The sequence below is a fragment of the Thermobia domestica genome, chromosome 13 (assembly GCF_964235325.1).
Source record: "Thermobia domestica chromosome 13, izTheDome1.hap1.1, whole genome shotgun sequence".
NCBI lineage: Eukaryota > Metazoa > Arthropoda > Insecta > Zygentoma > Lepismatidae > Thermobia > Thermobia domestica.
The window spans coordinates 136,872,067-136,894,395 of record NC_137466.1 but is presented as its reverse complement, the minus strand read 5'-3'; the positions used below and the strand labels follow the sequence as shown (position 1 = coordinate 136,894,395).

The window sequence follows — 22,329 nt, the reverse complement described above, 5'->3', positions numbered from 1 at the left end:
AATGATTCCATGTTCACTGCTATCAAGGCTTATCGTTTGCCTACTTTGGACCAATCATAATGTCAGAGCACATCTCAAAATTCGATAGATGGCATGTCTGGGAATTTCACCCTGCAGGGAATACTCTGTACACCCTTTGGACATTAATGAAATGTGCATCTTTAGACTGCGTATGCATGACTTCCTTTACGCTAATAAGAACCACCATCCACAGTTTCTCAAATTGAAATAGGGCTCCTTGAAATTTGGCTTCTTCGCGAATTTGGACAGCCCTAGCTCTGAAACTATGCACTTTTCCCCCACAGGTCCTTATGAATTTTTTCTCGTATTTTGGTGTGAAGAATCACCTCTTACAGTTTGTCGGTATAGTTCATTAACACCCTGTATATAATATTACTGCGAAATGTATACTCAATGTGTGCCTCAATATTTGAGTGTGAGGGCGAGTGAGTGTGAATGTGAAGGAATTGATTGAGGGTGAGCGTGAGTGAGGGTTAGCAAAAATGCCCATCTGTGATCCAAACGGCTGATGTAATTTTAAAAATTATTATTTTAGATCGAGAACCATTTACTTCCAACAATTTTTCTAATTTCTTTTCATTTTTTCATATCTTTACTCGTAACGGAGTTGGCCTATGGACCCGAATTTTTTATATACCCTGTATATACACGCCTGAAATTATGTGAACTTGGAAGCATGACCACCTTGACAAACTTCTGTGTACGCCACTGTATCATGTATAACTCTCGGTTATCTTGAATTGAGATAGCACATAGACGTTACGCGTTTTTTTTCTTTCTTTCTTTCTCAATGACATTGGAAAGTGCTTCTCATGATGAGAAGGATAAAGAAGCTGACCTCGAAAGGACAAGCTCATCTCTAACTCACGTTTTGTTTCAGTTCCGCACCGTGAGTGAATACTAGTCATCGTCACATAATAACTGACCACAATCACACACACACACACACTGAACAGTAAGTCAAAACTATTTCCTTTATGTTTTGTTTATGTTAGCTAGAAATAAGCCTTTTCTTTTCCTTCTACTTCTTTCGTCCTTCTTTTCTTTTCTTTGATCACAATTGTAATGTGCTTACCGCAAAATCAAGAGATTCAGAGATTGATATCAAGTAAAGACCTTTCTTAATACTCAGAGGTGGCATTTAAAAGAGGAAAATGAAAATTTTCAGTTTAGCGTCTGGAATAAGAATATGGAATGATCGAGAGACTACTCCGAGAAAACCCACAGACACGATATTGGCCATAAGCTAGAAGTAGATAGTTTTAGAAATCTGTATAAAAAAATTAATACACTAAGTAAGCTTTCTTTCATTAACTTAAGGGTCTTCACTACAGCGAAATTAAACTACCGCTAATTTTAGAGATTTTCTCTAATATCTTCAAAACAAATCAAAATATTGGAAAAGCAGAAACGTAGTGAACTAGACAATATGATTGTGTATGTGATACCTTTACCACAATTCACCTATCTGTTTTTGCCATGTCGCTATTTACAGAACCCGCAAAAAGTGTTAAATCTATCTACAGTTGCAAATCGAAAGCAGATAGATGAGTTATAATAAGGGTATCACATACAAAATCTTATTGTCTAGTTCACTACGTTTCCGCTTTTCGAATATTTTTATTCGTTTTGAAGATAGAGAAAAACTCTAAAATTAGCGGTAGGTTAATTTCGCTGTAGTGAAGACCCTTAAGAACCAAACCACTTAACGTAGTTGTTGTTTGTGGTAATTGTGTGGCCATTGCAACGCCATCTGTTAGCGACATGCTGAACTACGTCCATCCTAGCGACGAACACGTGCTCAACGCGGTGCGTTGCCCTGTCTGTAACAGATGTATCAGGAGTTTCCTATACAAAGTGATTTTCACGCCTTTTATTCACGTGACTTCCCATTTGCATCACGACGGTAGGTGGACGTTAAAAGTTGGGAATCACCAGCCGGAAATCGAATCCAGGACCACGCGGACGTAAGCCTAACGCTTTAACCATTCGATTACGGGGTCCCGACTTAAACTTACAGTGATAAAATCTGGATTTTTACTGGTCCCTCAAGAGCTGCCACTGATTATGCCACATAAAAGAACAACAATTTTCAATCACTTTGTTTCGCATCAGCCTAGTATGATACGAAAGAAGAAAATGAAATGAAATCTTTGAGTTTTACGTCCCACGCTTATGCCGGTTAGGCTAAAGGAGACGGTGATGATGAGTGATGAATGAAATGGTGGAATGAAGAAAGTGGGAGGAAACGGGAGGACCCCGAGAAAACCCACGCACACGGTGTTTGTCCACCACAAAGTTCACTTGGCGGGGGCTGGGATCGAACCCGGGACCCCAAGCACCAGAGGTGAACGCTCTACCACTGAGCCACCGCGGCCCCGTGATACGAAAGAAGAATTTGAGGGACGATTTAAAATTCGGTTAACTTCAATTACATTGTGTTGAAATTTAGTGATTGCTGAAAGTAGAGTGTGAATTATTAGGTGAATATAGTAAATTTCCTCTCCTCAATCACATTTTGACTTACCTCAAATAATCTTCTTACAGAATCTCTGATGAAGATGCTTGTTTTATCCTCAAATCGTGTTTAGTGACAAAAAATATGAGTTTATTGTCGAATTTCGATGCTTTTTGTCTTTTTTATATTCGTACAATGTAAGATACTAGCAATCCTATAGTAAAACACGTTTCGATAAACTTACCTACTATTATCTTAGGTAATATATTGTTCCTATTTTTTCCTAATAACTGCAGGTTCTCCTGCACAAACATTATGTCCATGATTTGTCTCAGCAAAACTGCTTTCTCTTTCTGATTTACAGTTATGCTTCTCACATCTAACCACTTTGTGTTTATTTCCTTTATCATTGGACACTCCGCATCAAAAAATTGCGACAGTTAACGCTCTGCAGTTAGGCCACCCAATATGCACTTTCTTATCTCATAATCCTATCAGGTAAAGAGAACCCCTCTCTCTCCTCCTTTCTTCTCGCCCATACTAAAATTAGCTAACAACATGAGCGCAATTCTGATTTCAAACTACACATATATTAGTTTCGATAAAATGAAGTAACAAAACCGAGACGAAACAAGATTCATAAATTGATGTAGGGAGAAACTGAAACACACACAATCGAAAATTGAAACCAATGGATGTCTATTACACAGAGATTCAAAAATGAGACAGAGAGAGACAGAGAGAGAAGAGGAAAGAAGAAGAAGAAGAAGAAGAAGAAGAAAAAGAAAAGGGAGAATAGATAAAACTGTGGAATTCAAACGTAGTAAGAAAAGAACCTAATATAAAGTTCCGTTTCCAGAAATCCAACAGTAATATTGAAATAACGTTTGTTTTTACACATTTTTTCACTATTCGAATATACAGAGGATGCTATAAACATTCATTATGTCACTTTCATAATGATAGCATACTCAATTTCCAGTAGAATTGTATATCTTCGAGACACATCTAGGATAATGTCAAAAGTTTAACACACATGCTTTCTTTCTGCGTGGTTCGATTGCAAATTTGGTAGTGTTCATTGGACGTACTGATCCAAAATACATTTTAATATACCCAATAGATAGCTTTGGTCATATCCTCCATTTCAGACTACTAATGCAAACTGAACGAAAAAAAACACGAAAGGAAATGAAAAGGAAAAGAAAGAAAGAAAGAAAGAAAGAGAAAATTAAAGAGTGCTATTTTACTGCTAAATTTCTATCCGAAATACCCTATATTAAAACTCCAAACTGTATCGTAATGAAAAGTTACAAATGTTCGAAAGGAAAAGTTTATGTTCCTCATAGATGTAGCATGTTTCAAATTTTAATGCGAATAAAACACATTGAATTATAGGATGAGAACAAATTTTGTGTCGAACTACTATAAAAATTATTTTGTTTTCAAGTAACCAAAGAGGTTACAATTTTCTAGTCTTTTCCGAAGATGCATCTGTTCCGAACATCCACCATTGATTTCATCTCTTCCGGATATAACGTAGTTTGCACAGATAGAATGAACATGCTAAGAGCTCAAACGGATCATCGTGTCAGTCGGATGATGTTGGTTAGGTTATAGACCCCCACTGGGTCGAGGATTTAAATCCGTAGTGACCCGCTAATTCGGCTGAGACTCGGTAACCCAAAGAATAAAAAGGAGATTTTTACTTATTCCCTTGTTTTTACACAGTATTTCTGTCAGAGATGACCAGGACATGAACTTTGGAACATGAAGTGCGTGTGTGTGTGAAAGAGAGAGAGGGGGAAAAGTGAAAGATGCAAAGGGATAGGGAAACGTCAAGAAAGAAAGAGAGGGGGAACGAGTATAAATATGAAACATACTTATCATTGGAGTGTATGATGTAGAACACACACACTGTTTATTCGAATTATCGGCAGTGATGTCTTGTAAGTTCTCCATCAGAAGATGAATCTCTGTTTGCAGCCATTATTTTATGCGAAAAAAATCATACTACCTGATACGGAATCGAACCAAGACTTTTCACTTGGAAGTCTAGCACGCTATCACTACACTACCGATTGCTTTAGCCAAACTTTGTTTAACAAATGGTGTAGTGTTTCTTCCTGAGAACGATAACACGAAAAGTGTATACTGCAGATAAATGATGTCTTTGGAAAGACCTGGTAATTCCCTTGTCCTTTCCCAACCCACATTTGTAAATCGTTTCTATAATGAAACAGGTGTTTGCTTTCACATTCTTATGTATTGCTAGTCCAGTATGATAAGTCGATTCTTCACAATTACTTTGTAAAAAAAAAAAGTAACTTCTGGGTTCAAAAATGGCTGTATTACTCTCTACAGTAAAAACAAATGAACAGTAAGCACTAGAAACTGCACAGTACAGTACAGAAAACACGCACAACGAAAGAAAGCGATACAAGAGATGACGGAGCACTAAAGCGTATACGCTGTAATAGCAAGTAAACAACAATGCCACGATGGCAGTAAACAACAATGGGCCTCGTGAGTCATCGACGAGTCGGGACAATTTCGGTTTGAGCACGGTCAGATCAACGGAAGTGACGCATAGTGGTCGGAAACTGTGACAAAGTGGTAAATAATCGATTTTGTTACCTTCGCCGCCTATGAAATCGGTATTGATATTTTATTATAAGTATCTCTCCTGCGTCCAAACCCGGAGTTTCAGGACATAGAGATATTTTCGCTGTCTATAAAATGCATCTAAACATGAATGAATAACAATTCCGAAAATCAGTAAAAAATGAACCAAACAATATGATGTGTTTTAACCATTTATATCGTTTCTGAAGTGGACGAAAGCAGTTGAATAGTACATTGGACTCAAATACTCTGTGTTTATTGAAGAGTTTTATTTGCTATCCATTGTCATATAATTTATATGATAGCTTTGTTAGTGCTACCGAAAAGTTACATATACGCTGATGTTAGTAGGTCTGCAGTCTAACTTTATACTTGCTCATTTGCAATATAAGGTTTATTGAGTTGACTATAAATAGTCCAAGGGTTGAGCATTGGAAGTAACTGCAGCCAAGTGCAGCTGAAGGACTCAGTCCCATCTAACTGCAAATGCGTGATGAGTAATGTTGTTGTGGTCGCAATCGAGATCCGCAATCTGAGCCTTACAAAGGGAAAAGCCATATTGTCTTGTACCGTACTTAATTTGGATTGCCCTTCGTCCCTGAATCAAAGTTGTAGTGAAAACCGCATACATATTGCAGTGATAAACTATCAGTCATGTGGAGCTGCTGCATATTACAAGTCAGTGCAATATTATATAAGAAGATTCTATGCTGAATCTTTTAATCTTAGCGAAACAACGTAATCCTGAACTAAATTACATTCCAGTAATTATCAGTGTTTCTTCGAAGATGGTGCGAGTGCAAAACCACGAACTTCAATTTTGTATCACAAGACCAAACACACATTTGTTTTACACCGTTTTTATTAGCTGCACATACACTTAAAAGGAGAGCACGTAGAACCGTAACCGCTTCTTGGATGCATATTAATACCTGTCATAACTTCGTACTGGCTAGCGATGCCAAATTCGTATAAGGCGTCAACACGTTATGTTTTCAATTTATAAACTGTATGTATGATTCACGATGGTGGATTTCAAGATGGCGGCTTTCATTGTTCTATGTCCTCCCCAATTTCTCCTCACATTTATTACTCCCCTACATTGTTCCTTTGGTTATATTTTGCAGTATTTAACATTTATGCGAGGGGTTTCCACACTTTTGGACCACCCTGTATATATAACTGCACGTATTGCAGCAGAGGTTCTTCGAATCACTTTCGCAGTAGTTGCAATCGATTTAGAAAGGACAATTACGTATAGAACGATAGAGAGACGTCCGTCAACTTCCAATGTTTCCGAATAAACTATTTTTGTCCGCTTTTTCCAAGTTTCCGACCACTGTGTAACGGACCAGCCGAGGGCAGACGAGAGGGGTTCTACTGTAATTTAAATTGAAAAATTCACATTATCCATTCACATCTTGTAAATACAAAAATGAAAAAGTGGATAGAGAAATCGCAATTTGTTAAACGCTTTAGAAAATAGTACTGGTACTGCGTACCACTAGAAAATAATAACTGTATATAGGTATCTTAAAGTGTAAATACTACATTGATTGCATTTATTTCTTTTATTATTTCAGAATGAATATGACATTTGAGCTTGAACACTGGGTTCTGGAGTTAGTTTCCTTAATCATAGGAGTTGTTGGTATCCTATACTTTTGGGTACGATACCAACAGACGTATTGGAAAAGAAGAAATGTACCATTTATTCCACCCAAATCCATCATTGGTAACTTTAAGAACACAATATCGTTAAAGAAGAACTTAGGAGAAGACGCCAGAGATGCTTATTTCCAATCTCAAGACCATAAATTTGTTGGAATTCGTAATCTTTTTCAACAAATATTGTTGGTGCGAGACCCAGAAATTATAAAGTTAATTTTGGTGAAAGACTTTTCACATTTTCGTGACCATTCTTTTAAAGTGAATGAAAAGATTGACCCTCTAAGTGCAAAGCATCTATTCAATGCTAAAGGACAGAAATGGCGTGATTTAAGAATTAAAATGACTCCTACTTTTACTTCAGGTAAAATTAAAAAGATGATGTATTTAATTCTGGAAAGTGCAACAGAATTAGACAAATACTTAGATAAGATGGCAATAAACGAAGAAATTATTGAAGTGAAAGAAACTTTAGCGAATTTCACGACTGATGTCATCGCTTCTTGCGCTTTTGGCATTAAGTGTAATACTGTACAAAATCAGGATTCAGAGTTTCGGAGAATGGGTCGAGAAATATTTAAACCATCTTTAAGAAACGGTGTTGTGCGCGCCCTTCGTGTATTATCTCCAAGAGTTGCTGATCTACTTCGCTTAAAATTTGCACCTGAGAGAGTTAGTAATTTCTTTAGGACATTGGTGAAAGACACGATGGAATACAGAGAAAACAATAACTTTGTGAGGAATGATTTCATAGATTTACTCATGCAGATTAAGAAGAAAGGTTATGTGGAAGATGATGAACTTACTCAAAGCAACGAAAATGAAACCAATGCTGCGAAGAGTGAAAATATAGGTAAGCTTTAAAAAAAGATCTTAGTTTTTAAATATCCAGTATAAGAACTCTTTAAATGATTCTTTAAAAATTATAGTTTCTTGAAAGAAGGAAAAAAAAGTGAAAATTTGTTTAAGAATATATCTTTCTTCAACTGACATAATCGTAATTTTAAAAAATTTAGGAGGGAGAATATTTATACACAAAAAAACACATTTTTAAGGAATTAAAGCAAACTGTGAATATTCTAGACTTACTGATGGCAACAAATTTTACTATTTCTTTTGATTAAGCTGAACCAAAAATGTTTAAAGTGAATGACAGCTAACTTAGTCTAATAGTTCTTTGTTGGATTTAATTGGTAGTGGTCACATCTAAAAATTATTTTGGAATTAACTAGGATATGATTTGCTTGAATTTTATGGTTTATTACTCTGCTTAAACAAAGAATTTCACCAATGTTAAATTTGATCTTTTTTGTACTTACTGCATCTGATGCTTCAATAGGTTGAGTAATAATTAAATGTTTAGTTTGATTGTAATAGATGTTTAGCATGAAAAAATAGATACCTAATATTTAACTTAAACAAATTAAAGTCCAACACATTAGGTTATAAGGCCAAAATTCGGTGGAAAAGACTGAAATATAATTATCAATGCATACGTCTATCGTCTTGATTGACTGTCACAAATTAAATTTGTTCTGTTAATGATAAATTTCTTCCAAAACGAAAAGGAAAACAACTCATTCTTGCTAATATGACAATAGTTATTGAATTTATATCTAACTTAGAAGAAATAGTGAAGAAGGGTATGAATAATGAAGAAAGTATTTTCGTAGGAGATAGAATAATTATCTGTATACGGTTTGAAGATGATATGGCCCTGGTTGAAGAATTAGAAAAGAAAAATTAATAGGGTTTTAGAAAACATAAGGAAATGCGGAGATGTTTTTTACGTGTATAGTCCAATTTAATACTTCTGACATATGATTCTTTAGTACATAGTCAAGCTAGATCGTTGAAGTATATTTATGTCTGTGTATGATAATAATCTGATGGATCGGGAAAATTGAAGAAACAAGTTAAGGAAACAATGATCTTTTTATTGACATTTGTCATCCTCATTTTTAGTTAGTGTTAGTGATCAGATTTTAACCACTTGTTATCACAAAAATAGTGATTGTTTTGTAAAAATTTGAGATTTTTGAAGTGTACCCCTTTTGAGATATTGCAATGTTTGAAGACCTATGACCACAGACGAATGAAACTCTGAGATATCAATGTTTTAAGAATCAGTAGGCACGAAACATATACCTTGAAAAAAGTAACGATGAGTCTTACTTTTTCTTTAAATTTTTTAATTTTAAAATAACAATTTGCGTTTTCCAGATATTAATTTCCAACATTTTTTAAAAAGGTATTTGTAGTGTAATAGGCTTAAATGTACCCTGGACATGAAATGTACACTCATGTCTAAAATGATTGTCGCATATCTACGGTATAACTGTCTTCTTGTAAGGATATAATTTGATAATGATTTTGCAGGGTACTTTTAATGCTGATACTATGTGTATAATCGGGAAATGTGTATTTGTGGTAAATTTCATAGGAAAAGAATTATAAATACGAAAATTAGAATGGGTAAAACAAAATATTGGTAAATGGACAAGAAAGTTTTATTTTCGTTTTATTGTTCTTATTTACTGCTCTTTGGACATGAAATTTGCTACATACATGTCTTTGCCGATTATATACATATTAACATTGTAAGAAATACCGGGAGAATTCGTTATCAAATTATATTCCCACAACAACATATTTATAGACATGCGACAATAATTTTGGACATGAGTGTACACTTAATTCTCTTTCAAATAGTTTCGGTTGGAAACCAATGTCTTTAAAATAACGAAACCGCAGTTTTTACCGCAAATCTTTGTAAAGTGTAAAATAGATTTATGTGCCTATATAAAATAGCCGTTCAGAAGATAACTTAGCATTTAAAAAATGAATGAATGCTTGTTTTCAATCCTCTAAATGTAGTACAAAAAGAAAAAATGTCAGCAACCTTTAAGTTCAACATTGGGTGATTCCAAATGGATTGACCCACGTAGAATGAGCCGAAATATCAAGAGTCGAAGTAGGGTATTCTCAGAAGTGTCATGTTCTATCAGATACAATAATTACATTTGAAAACTTTTCTGCTAACCTATTTGCGAATACGGAAAACAATGTTACAAAATATGAAATATTTACATACATATGGATAATGTTCTTTCACTATTTAACATGACATACGTATTTTCTACACTTTGGTGCCGAATTACGATTTTCTGTCACAGTACAATATCAAATTCTAGACGTAGCATTCAAATAATATAGATTAAAGTGGAGAAAATGAAGAAATCTATAAACTGCAGATACTTATTTTCCAGAAGTCTTTCAAGTATATTATACAATATTACAGTGCAGGTATTAAGGTATTCATGCATAAAAAAAAAATCAATGAATTTTTACGTTCTACCTATTATTAATTTCAGAATTCGACCATGATGACATTACAGCCCAAGTATTAATTTTCTTCCTTGCTGGATTCGAAACATCATCAACAACTATGAGTTTTGCATTATACGAACTTTCACTTCATCAGGAGATACAGGACAAAGCACGGGAAGAAATCAATAAAGTGTTAGCCAAGTACAACAATTCCGTTACATATGAGGCTGTACAAGATATGCAGTATTTAGATATGGTTGTGAGTGGTATGTATTTTGTCCTACATTATAAAATATAAATTCCTTTGGGATGCAAAAACTTAGATGAGTGAGCTAATTCATGCATGCAAACACCATCGTATAGTTCGCCTAACGTTGTTCCAATTATTTCTACCTAGTTTAATTAGCAAATAATGTAACAATATGATCCTATTCTACATGTATTCAATCTGCTATTGCTATTGTTTATGCTATTGCTGTGCTATTCAATTGTTAATGCTATTGTTTAGTACACTTTTTCGACTATCGTCCCTCAAGAATATTGCTCCATCATTAGTCGATCACCTCAAAAACCATCTACATCATCATTTTTTTTTTTTTTTTTTTTTTTGCAATGCAAATTTTGATTTAGTTACGTTGTACATACAATATCGGGCTAATTTGGGTTCAGGTTGAGAATGTAACTGTGCAAAATCAAAAATTTCAAGATAGTTTCTATTGCTTTCGAAAAAAAGAGTAATTTCCAATGATCTTATTTATGTACAAATCATGACTCGTAAGCAGGGGTAAAAGTGAGGAGGAATGCAGGGGGATGTCATCCGCCCACTTCCAAAAAATATCTAAGGCATTCCCCAGTTCCTAAAAAATTACAATCGATAAGGATAGGCACGGGGGATGGCGTGATCCACTTTTACCTCTGCTGGTAAGTTATAAAGTAGAATATGATTAACTGCAGCACCTTAGTAAAGTAACCAGTGCACATAGTACACACAACCACACATCTTTCATGCTACTTAATTGCCAAGGTATTATAAGTAACAAAATGGTATCAAATAATGATTCCGCAACACACTCGACACTCAAATCATTCATGTGCTCGATTGCTTTTGCCTGTTGTTTATCAGTCAGGGACTCACGCTTCGTGGGAAACATTGATTTATTTCTACCATATTTATATTCATTTTATGTACCCCTTGCTGTTGTTAATCATTTTGGTCACGAAGGAACGGAAATGACTTTAATATTCTAGTGCTCACTGTATGGATCACTTTATTGGCCATCATTTCTAAAGGATGAGTCACAACCAGAGCTGGATTTAGGTTTGTAGGGATCCTAAGCTATTGAATGTAATGGGGCCCTTTATGTATCCTGATGAACGTAGGCGTCCTATATACAGAAATGAAGAAACTAGTGATATTTTAAAAATTTGGCTAGCAGAAAGGGAACTCATTACTTACATCGTAGGACTTACACAACACGAAGCAATGTTTCTATATGTAGATTTTGTCTTATTTACAGTTTCTCTCATATTGGAAATGTAAATCCAGACTTTTTCTTTATTTTGGGGGAGTTCCTCAAGAGAGTGGGGCCCTAAGCTATAGCTTGTTTAGCTTATACGTAAATCCGGCACTGCCCATAACTATATATTTTAAAACCATTTACAGTATACAGCAAGGCCATTATCAATGTACGAGGTTAATCTACCCCATATAGTCTTGGAGAAATCAATACTAATGTTTTAAGAAAGTGCTGTTTATTCTATGCAGGCATTATCAATCATGATCGTCTACATGCCTATACCATAATCACTATAACCGTAACAGTTTGCTTGAAGTAACTTAGCTCAAATCTCCCGAACGAGCTCAATTACAAAGGAATGGCTGATAACGATAATATATGGCATAATTGTGATACATGTTCGACCATATCCAACGTGATACACTCAATATATTATTGTTATATTTATCAACCCTTGATTTATCCAATAAAAAAAAATATATTCTACTCCCTTTTCTCTTTCTTTCACTTCTGAGAACAGTTATATTCAAGACCTCTTTTTCTTATAAACGTACTGTATTGGAACCAAAATACCCTCAACCTTAAAATTTAAAAGAGAGAAGGAAAGAAATACAATACACAATTCCAAACCGATCCGTTAAAATTCAAGAGGCAGAAAGAAAAAAAAAATACAATTTCCGAATTGAAGCCACTCCGTTAACATTCGAGGAAGAATCACACAATGAGAGAAATAGTACGTTGCATGAGAACTAGAGGAACGTATCTCCATTTCCGTAGGTTTACAGGCGAGATGACAAAAATACAGTATTATTTTCTTTGAAAGATGTGTTTTTAATAAGATGGTAATTGAGCTGCGTTACAATAGATGATCGACAAGGAGTACAGATGGCGTTTCGTTCCATTTACACCAAGTGGGGCTGTCAAAATTATATCAAAACATGAAGGAACGAAAACTGTATTTTTAGAGTTACGTCTCTCTGGTTCTCATGCGACGAGTAGTGATTTTATTTACCCGATATATCTTGTATCTGTAAAACAAGACTTTAGTAACAAGAAGATAGGATAGGCTATGTATGTATTGTGAGAGAGAAATCAAAATCATTATAAACAGCTTATGAATATAAAAAACCTTGCAAAAGCTAATTTTTGTAATGCCACGAACTAAAGTCGAATCTTTAGTTTTAGTTTCTCTTTCACTTTTTCATGACTGCTTCTGTTTTTTTATGTTAATACATCGCGACTTGATAATTTGTTGTTTAAATAATACTCCTGCATTATAACTTCAACGCCGAACATCCAGTCTGATACTCTCGTTCCATGAGTTTCATTCCAAGTCGACATAGTTATTTAAAAATCTAATTCTATACCAATTTATATTGCATCTTTTCGAAACCTACCAAGTATCGTTATATTTTCTATATGGCATTGTCTGATTTACAATATGATGAAATGAAATAAACTACAAGTTGTGCAATCATTGTTACGAGTGAAATCGTAAATGGCCATATATCATGTGAACAGCTATTAAGTCAGATCAATTTTCGCGTACCTGCTAGAACAACACGGTCTAGTGATCTCTTTTACACTCGAGCTGCGAGAGTTAATATTGTTCAAAGATCCCTTCTAACCCGAATTGTTAGTACGTATAATCAGTTACCAGAAACTGTAGACGTTATTTCAAATGAATATACTTTCAGATCATCTATAAATAAACTATTAATGTAATGTTGCATTGTGCTGTACCATCTTGAGCTCAAATTGTTATTCTATTGTTATGTTACATAAATGTTAAAATGTTTCAGTGTAAAAAGGTCTAGTGCTGTCTGAAACCTATTATAATTAAATAAATATTTATTTTGCATATCTTGGCGTAGATAAATAAATGATCTGCCCGAGCAGAGTATAACTATCAATTATTATTTTGCCGAATAACAAACCTTTAACACCGTAAAAAATCGCTTTTCTCGATAGTCACGAAAAAAAAAATACGCATCAGAAATTGCCCTTAAAATAGCTTTTTATTCAGCTCCAAGTCGTTTCATCTTTACACAATGTTAATTAAACACAAATTACTATTTTAGAGTTAATCATAATTTGTATTTTAAGTAATTAAACATACTTGCTAGTGTCATAATGGCAAACTTCATGAGGTCATTCTTCAGTAGATCTTTAGTATATTAACTGATGAACTATTAGACTCAAATATTAACTATTAGATTTATATTTTAAAAAAATGTTCATTTTCTCGAAAAATACCAATGAGCATTTACCCCGCTATAATTTTAATTCAATGAGACCCATCGATCAATACATATATAATATCTTTGAACATTGGTTCGTTACATGCTAGTAATATGATAGAATCTATATCTTTAAAAATGTGCAAGGAAATTACACAAATCTTAGTCTTAATTTTAAAAAAAATAAGAGATAGGTCTACAGGAAACCAAGTTAGAAAAAAATACTGAGGAATATTATTTCTTTGGCTTTACAGCATTACATCCTTGGTGGTACCATTTCATGTGTTTTATCAATTCCCTTTTTATTTCTAATTTTGCTTTATTTTGGTATATATAAAGTATTCTAAAGCAAGTATCAACAAAATAATTATAGTTATTATTTATTTATTTATTTATTCATTTTTTATTTTTCTTGCAGAAACTCTGAGAAAATATCCTCCGGCTCCGGTGCTCACCAGAGAATGTAATGAAGATTACACGATCCCAGGGACTAATATCACCATTAACAAAGGTGTAGAAGTATTTATTCCTGTCTACGGACTTCACTACGATCCCAAATACTTTCCAGATCCTCAGGAGTTTATTCCAGAGAGGTTCAATGAAGAAAACAAGAGCAAACGACCTTCCTTCACGTATTTGCCCTTCGGAGAGGGTCCACGAATATGTATAGGTAAGTTTTAACTAACATTTCAAGTTAATATGTGCATGTAGCTGTGATTTTTGTTAGTATTTCATTTGATTAATTGGTGTTTCAGATCATTTGTTAGCGCTGACGATGTATGGGACTTGGACAAAAACCAAGACTACCATCCAGGTTTCTCTTGCTAACGTCGAGATTGACATATATATGAGGGAAATCTCTATATCTTGAATAAAGCATAAAAGTTTGACGACGAAGTTAAATATAAATGTTTTGTTCTTTCATTCAACTTTTAAACATAAGGATGTACAGTAGATATAGATTTGAAATGAAATGAAATCTTTCAGTTTTACTTCCCACGGTTATGCCGGTTAGGCTAAAGGAGACGACGATGATGAGAAATAAATGAAATGATGGAATGAAAAAGAGATCTCGTGAAATCTTAGAAGATACTGGTATTAACTCACAGTCGAATTTTTTTTAAGGTACACGTTTTTGTTATTCCAACTGTCACTTTTTATCTCGGAGTAAAAAAAAAAAACCTTTCTTAGCAAGCAGAATCATTGTTCACAGATTTTTCCATCTACCACTTTCAGTCGAGGCGTTTCAATTATACGGTTGTCTGCTATTTTAGTGCCCCAGAACTAAAGTATTTTCTTGAAAAACAAAAAGCATTTAAAACAGCAATCTTCGTGACTTGTTTTAGATTAAGACAACATGGCTGCCTGTTAAGTAGAAAAGTCTTTCATTCATATTTATTTTTTAAAATATAATTTTATATAATTTTTGAAACAATTTTTACTTTAGACAATTTGTGTTTCGATATGATTTTTACATAATGTAGGTTAAGTAATATATATATTTTCGGTCAAAACTCCTACTCAAGAAGGCTATACTTTCATACATTTAAAGCAATTCTTACCCAAGATTTCAGTTCTAAAAATTGCATTTTTCTATTTAAATTTATTGTGGTGTACAAAAGGTCGTTTCAGGATTATGGTAACGAATTCAATTTCTATACAGTGGTTCAATGGTTGATTAATTTGGACTTTAGCTTCTTGTTCAGCACTGAGACTATACGAGACATAGAGCTACAGATTAACATGAAATCCAAATACCATGAGCTCCTACCGGGAAGCGAACACGGGTCACTCGTACCGAAGGCGCATAAATTACACATGTTCCCAAAAGGGTTAGCAACACGTGTGAACACGCTCAACATGTTATTGCTGTAGTTCAAAAGTGCTGAATAACGATTTTCAAGGAGTGTATGTGTATGTGAATGGTGATAAGTATGAATCGCAAGTTCAAGACCTAAATATAGCTTTTTTAAAAAAAGACCAAAAACTGGAAAAAAGGACGTAAAAATAAGACCCAATTTAATTAGAATTACATATTTAATGAATACAATCCTCAAAAAATACAAGCTTCTGGTAGGTTAATAGTCTGTCATTCTTCCACAAACTGAAGTACAAACTAAAATAAGAAAAGTTCCCCACCTCACCCTATCCTTGCTGAAGAACATTGTCACGCCTCCTTATCTGACTTGTGATTGTTGCAGATCTGATCTGATCAGTCCAGTCGATTAAAAATGTCTTTGGAATTTTCTTTATTGAAGAAAACGTGTTTAAAATAAGAGGTGGTGGTGATTCGAGTTAATGGTCAGTAAATTTATTGTCGAAAGATAAAGTGCAAAAAGAAGAAGAAGAAGAAGAAGAAAAGACGTTAAGACATGAAAAGATTTTTAAAAGACCAATAAACGATAAAACGCCGAAAAATGTTAAAAAGGACAAATAAAATCCATCATTTTCTGGCCTACAATGACCCAAAATGAACATATATTATGTTAAGCCTCGTCTTCGGGCACTCGTAAAAAAAGAGTAGTTTTTCTCAACTTCCGGGTACTAGTGATAAGGCTTCTAAATTTTACAGCCCTTTCGGAGGGCTACCTTTATGCATTTTTTTTTAATATTTATTATAGTTCTAACAAAATGAATAAACAGAGTGTAACAGAAAGTTTTTGCGCATAAAATATAATAAAAAGTCAGTGCTCTGTTGAATAGCTCACAACGATGCCTCTGCTGTTGCTGGAACCGTGTCCCATGCCCTAAACATAGTGAAGAAAATGAGTTCCTATGTACGATGTGCCAAGTCACCTTCTCAAAAATGTTACTAAGGACAGTACAAGGTTCCGATGGGACCGTAAATCACATAATTGCACAAGATTGGTGAAGAAGCATAAGACTTGAGTTCATATGCTCGTCTCTCTCACATCATAGAGAAGAAGACGAACAGTCTAAATATGTACGAACGGGTTTGGGTACAAAACCTCGCGGCCAGAACCTCGCGGACCAAAACCTCGCGGGCCAAAATCTCGCCGGGCCAAAACCTCTCCTTGCCAAAACCTCGTCTTCCGAAACCTCGCGCCCCAAAATATCGTCATACCCAAAATCTCGCCTGACCAAAACCTCGTTGTAATGATCTCGCGACACAGAATCTCGCCTGGTCTAAATTAAGCGAGACGTAGTGTCGCCTGGGAAGAAATGTCGTCAGGATAAAACCTCTTCACGACGATATCTTTAATGTAGAATGTACTATATATTACTATATGTATATATTTAGTAATACATACATAGTAATACATAATTAGTTAATTAGTTAATTAATTACTAATTAGCATATATTTAGTAATACATAATTTCATTAAAATAATGACAAGAAAAATTCGAATGCATGCTTTTTAAATGTATATATATATATATAAATTAAATGACTATGTTTGTTACATTATACCTCTGGAGCCATCCTACCGATCTCAATCAAATTTTCAATATAGATGAGGTTCAACCCTAGGATGTCTTTTATAATTTCACTTTGTCGGCCCAACAAAAGGGAGGGGGATATATATACAGAGCCGTAGCTAGAGATTTCGGCGCCCCTACTCTCACCACACCAAGCCCTTCCTTCCTTTTTTTCTTTTTACTTATATGAAAAAGCAGCAGATATTCTTATACTACACTGAATTTTTATTAAGATGCAGGCGAGAGTTTGACCCACGAGGTTTTGGCTGAGAGGTTTTGGCCACGCGATGTTTTGGGTGGCGAGGTTTTGGCCCGGAGAGATTTCGGCCCGCGAGGTTTTGGGCGGATAGGTTTTGGCAACGCAAAGTTTTGGCCCGGCGAGATTTTGGCCCACGAGATTTTGGGCGGCGAGGTTTTGGCCCGGCAAGATTTTGGGCGGCGATGTTTCGGCCGCGAGATTTTGTCCGTATCCCGTACGAACGGCATCTTTCAGCCAACAAGTGGACGTTTGCAGTGGTTCTGGATGAGGCGTGAGTATATCAGTCGGAATGTGATAAAGAAATTGCCATCTTCTATCGTCCTCGTGATTCCAGAAGACATTCTGGCTAATTGTTGATGGTTACTGCTAAAATTACAAAGTTACGTTACGCAGAATGAACAAAAAGTATAAACTCAATGGAGTTCATTACAAGACAAATAGTTTGAAGCTATTTTACAACCATGATATTCATCCCTATATGGCGGCAAAACATCTCATGCTATCATTCACCGAGGCAAGATGTCGAGTAATACGTACAGTCAATAGGGACAGCGGAGCGGATGACACGTGAAGCGGGTCTCATGATGCATTTCTTCTTGTAGACGTTACTGTGAAATCCTCTGATGCACATCCAATGGATTTTTGAAGTTACCCGTTTTAGAAACAAGCGTTGGGTCGTCGACAGCCGCGCACACTCGACCGTCTTTGGAAAGTTTATCGAGAGGAACGGAACCAATTTGATCAAGCTGTGCTTCAATGCAATCTTCTCCAATGGAAACTGAGAGACAGACAGGGCTTGTATTGACCTGAACGACGGGCGGGTCGCGATATTTTTTAAGCTAGTAAGGGAAACAAATTCATTAACATAAACCTAAAACAACTTTCACTATACGTATTGTACTCTCTGAATATGTATACTTTATTACTTGTATTGTGTTCTTCTATTATTCTAAGAACATTTGCTAAAATGACTATCGTAAAAACAAAGAAACCTGAGTGTGTGTATTTCAAAGATATCAGTGTATTTTTAAGAAGACCATAATGCATTATATAAAATTTATAGAAGTTAATTTGTTTATTTCAGGAATGCGGTTTGGTTTATTACAAACTAAAATTGGCCTTATCACTTTATTAAGGAAGTATAAAGTGAGACCTTGTGCAAAAACTACAATTCCACTGAAAATGGATCCGAAATCTTTCGTACTTGCATCCAAAGATGGAATGTGGTTACAAATTATGAAAATTTAACAAAATATTGAAATTATGTACAGGTTTTTTGTAACTGTTGATATTCACCACATTTTTACAATTGTCTTTGTACATATTTTCTATATTATTACAATAGTTTCATATGATTTAACAACTTATCTTTCATACCAGTAGAACAAAACTTTTAAAATAAATCTTCTAGTACTGAGAGTTTTACATTTTGCCTAGTATATAATATTTTTCACCTACATTTATATTTGCAACATTCAGAGCACAAACGAACCAAGTCCTATTATCCAAGTTGTGATAAAAGGTGACAAGAAGTTTGTACGATATCCTTAAATATACGGGCAAGTTAAGGGGGCAGACTACTAAACATTTTTCAAAACCTAACAATTTTTCTTTTGCCAGTTTTTCGTAAATGAAAAGAGATAATGAAATGTAACTACCTCAATAATAGATAATGTCATTATACACCCACAAATACGAATCGAAAAAAGTTTCAGTGTTGCCATCCATAGATATTACAGTGTGACGAAAATTTGAATTACCCAAAAATCTAGGTTAAGGCAACGATTAGAGAAATGAACTCAACGGTAATTGATTACTTATAATGCTGTATGTGTTTTTTGTTAACTACTTTTTAAATAATATTTGTATTTATTTTGTAATAACGTGTGTAAGTTATTACAGAATAAATACAAATACTATTTAAAAAGTAGTTAACAAGGAACACAGACAGCATGATAAGTCATCAATTACCGTTGAATTCATTTTTCTAGTCGTTCCCTTAACCTAGATTTTTGCTTAATTCAAATTCTGGTTACACTGTAATTTCTATGGGTGTATAATAGCATTATCTATTATTGAGGTAAGTTACATTTCATTATCTCTTTTCATTTACGAAAAACTGGCAAAAGAAAAATTGTTAGCTTTTGACAAATATTTAGTAATCTGTCCCCTTAATACTTTATTTACATTATAATGCCATGAATCTTTTAAATTCTGAAAGGATCTTCCAGATTGAGATCTTAGACATGGAATATGTCCAAAATAGCCGAAAGTGGATTTTCCCCTTGTGCAATGAAGGCGGCATATGATGATTCAGTTGTTGTTGTTCAAAGTAAATATTATTAGAAAATTACGTAGAATGGTCAAATAAAAATATTTAAAATGCACTAAAATTCAGAACGGCGCATGGTTGTTCAAAAATTCGCAACAGTGATAATTAAAGCCTGAATTTAATGTCAAAATACCATTAATGCCGCAAATTGCAATTTTCATATTTTCAAAAAGAGTGCAATTTAGAAGAAATTTTCTGAAATTTTGCATTCTCTCTTCCACTATCCATACTTTTATTCATGCATTAATGATAGCATACGAAAGATTTATCTCCTCTTATTACAATGTCTGATAATAACTGTAGCCTATTGCTGTTGGAATATGGTAATATGTGATGCTAGTGTGGCTTCAGTTCTTCAAATTTTGGATGCTTAAAATAAAAGAAGATATTTACAAGCAGTAATTGTGATTCGCTGGTGTGCGTGATATACAGCTGTTGTTGGTGTGCAGTTAGTTTTCAAAGGACTTTCTAGGAAAGAAAAGATGGAAAAATTTATGAGTTACTTTTGATATAGTGCTTTTTCATCATATGGTTCTGTAGCTTTCTGGAAATTAAGTGATGCTATGGTTACCGCTGAGAAGCGTTATTTTGTCACTCACTGTAAATCACAAATCTGTAAGGGCACACAAATCTGCTGATGAAAAGGTTCAGAATCTTCTTGAAATATTAACGAATCCAGCTTCGCGCACTAAAAGTTTTCCTAATCACATTAATAATCAACATTTAAATCCATATTAGATATAGTTGCAACATAGAAACGTTAAGTAGGGTAATAAAACAGTTCAAGCGAATATTATTATTTCAATCTTCATCGTAGTTTAAAATTATAAAAAGCGATTTGAATATTCGTACTCCAAAACTGATTATCGAGCATGATCTGACATGAAGAGAAAGATTAAATTAAATTAAACAATAAAATATATCTATCAATTGAATTTTATTACATGGGTTTTCTAAAAATTTTAAGTTTTACGAAAGTTCAGTTTCAACGAGGAAGTTGAGAATTAAAATTGGAGTGGCCCTGAGCTTCAAGACTACATGAAGGGTGGGTTTACATTTTAAAGAGGGTTTCAAATTTTCAAAATGCGTTCAAAGCTGTTTCATCGGGAATCTAGTATGCCACAGACACGAGCTTCAAGGTTTCTCCCTTAGCCGTAAGGCTAAGATCGTGGAATGTTTTTACGAGCCTCAGTATAATCTTACTAAATATGTTAAATTTGACTTCTTATCACTGCCAGATCAGTTGATGAATGTTTCATAATTTTTTACTAAATTCCACGAACATATAAGTGAAATCAGTAAAATGATGCGATTAACAGTTTGAAATTGCTGACTATTGCAAAGCTACCTGGGCAAATATTTGTACCAAACCTATTTTTAAAAACATTATTATATACTTCATTTTCATAAACTTGTTCTTATAGCAACGATATCGATTTCTAAATATATCAATTTTCTAATTAAATTCAATTTATAGATAATTGTGCCTTACATAGCAGCTAATATAATCATGATATAAAGTATGAAACAAGTAAACATTCGATGTAAATAAATAAGAAATGTAAGATTACAGATTACTCTCTCACACATACACCACACAAAAACAGGCATAGTCTCCAATAGCTTAAAGCGCATGATCGTGGGATTAAACTGAAAGATTTCATTTCATTTTACAAAGACAGACTGAGACAGAGAGAAAGAAACTCAACAAGCATATCAAGAGTAAATTGTACTTGAATCTTTGTCATATCATTGGTATGTATGTACGTCATCATTTAATTTGGCCAATAAGAGAGTTATTTGAGGAATGTATTGGACGAAACTCGGGATCGATGAAAATGCCAATTGTTTCGGCTATGGGGGCTTCAAGCGATTTTTACTTTGTACGAATTCTTTAGATACTGATTTGAGGTTCACATATTACAGAAAAATAACAACGAATTTGACATTGCATAATTATGTATTCAGTATATCTCTTACACACAGATTTAACGTATTGAACTTATTTCAAATACAATTCTCAGCACAAAGAATTCAAGTGGCTCAAGAAGTGGAAAACACTTGATGTTGCCAACACTGCTCAATCTATTTCTTCAGTTTCAATTTCTCAGTCGGCTTGTAAAAATAATTCGTTTACATGCCCATTAACATAATCTATTTCTTAATAGTGTAATCGGAAAGGGATTCAAAATACTAAGTAGTGGTTGAAAGGTTAACTAGCTTAATTTCTCGTATACTAGGGTTCGATTCCCGGCAGGAGCTCATGTGGTTCGGATTCCACGTTAATCAGTAGGTCGCGTCTCATATAGCCTCGCTGCTCAAAGAGACGTTAAACTCAAAATCAACTCAATTTCTAGTATACTTAACAATATTTATTAACTTTCAAAACAGATATTATCAAGGCACATTTAAATTCAAGAATGCATTTGATTTCGATC

At 34.2% G+C, this 22,329-nt stretch overlaps 1 protein-coding gene across 1 annotated transcript; it reads left to right on the top strand.

Annotated features, from left to right (window-relative positions):
• Positions 1-845: 845 nt before the first annotated feature.
• Positions 846-18,978, top strand: LOC145668550 (cytochrome P450 6j1-like). The gene is made up of 5 exons (XM_081736538.1): positions 846-976; positions 6,688-7,625; positions 10,147-10,368; positions 14,278-14,529; positions 18,644-18,978. The coding sequence occupies exons 2-5, from the start codon at positions 6,689-6,691 to the stop codon at positions 18,805-18,807; spliced, it is 1,575 nt and encodes a 524-aa protein (XP_081592664.1). The 5' UTR covers positions 846-976; position 6,688; the 3' UTR covers positions 18,808-18,978.
• The last annotated feature ends 3,351 nt before the right edge of the window (positions 18,979-22,329 follow it).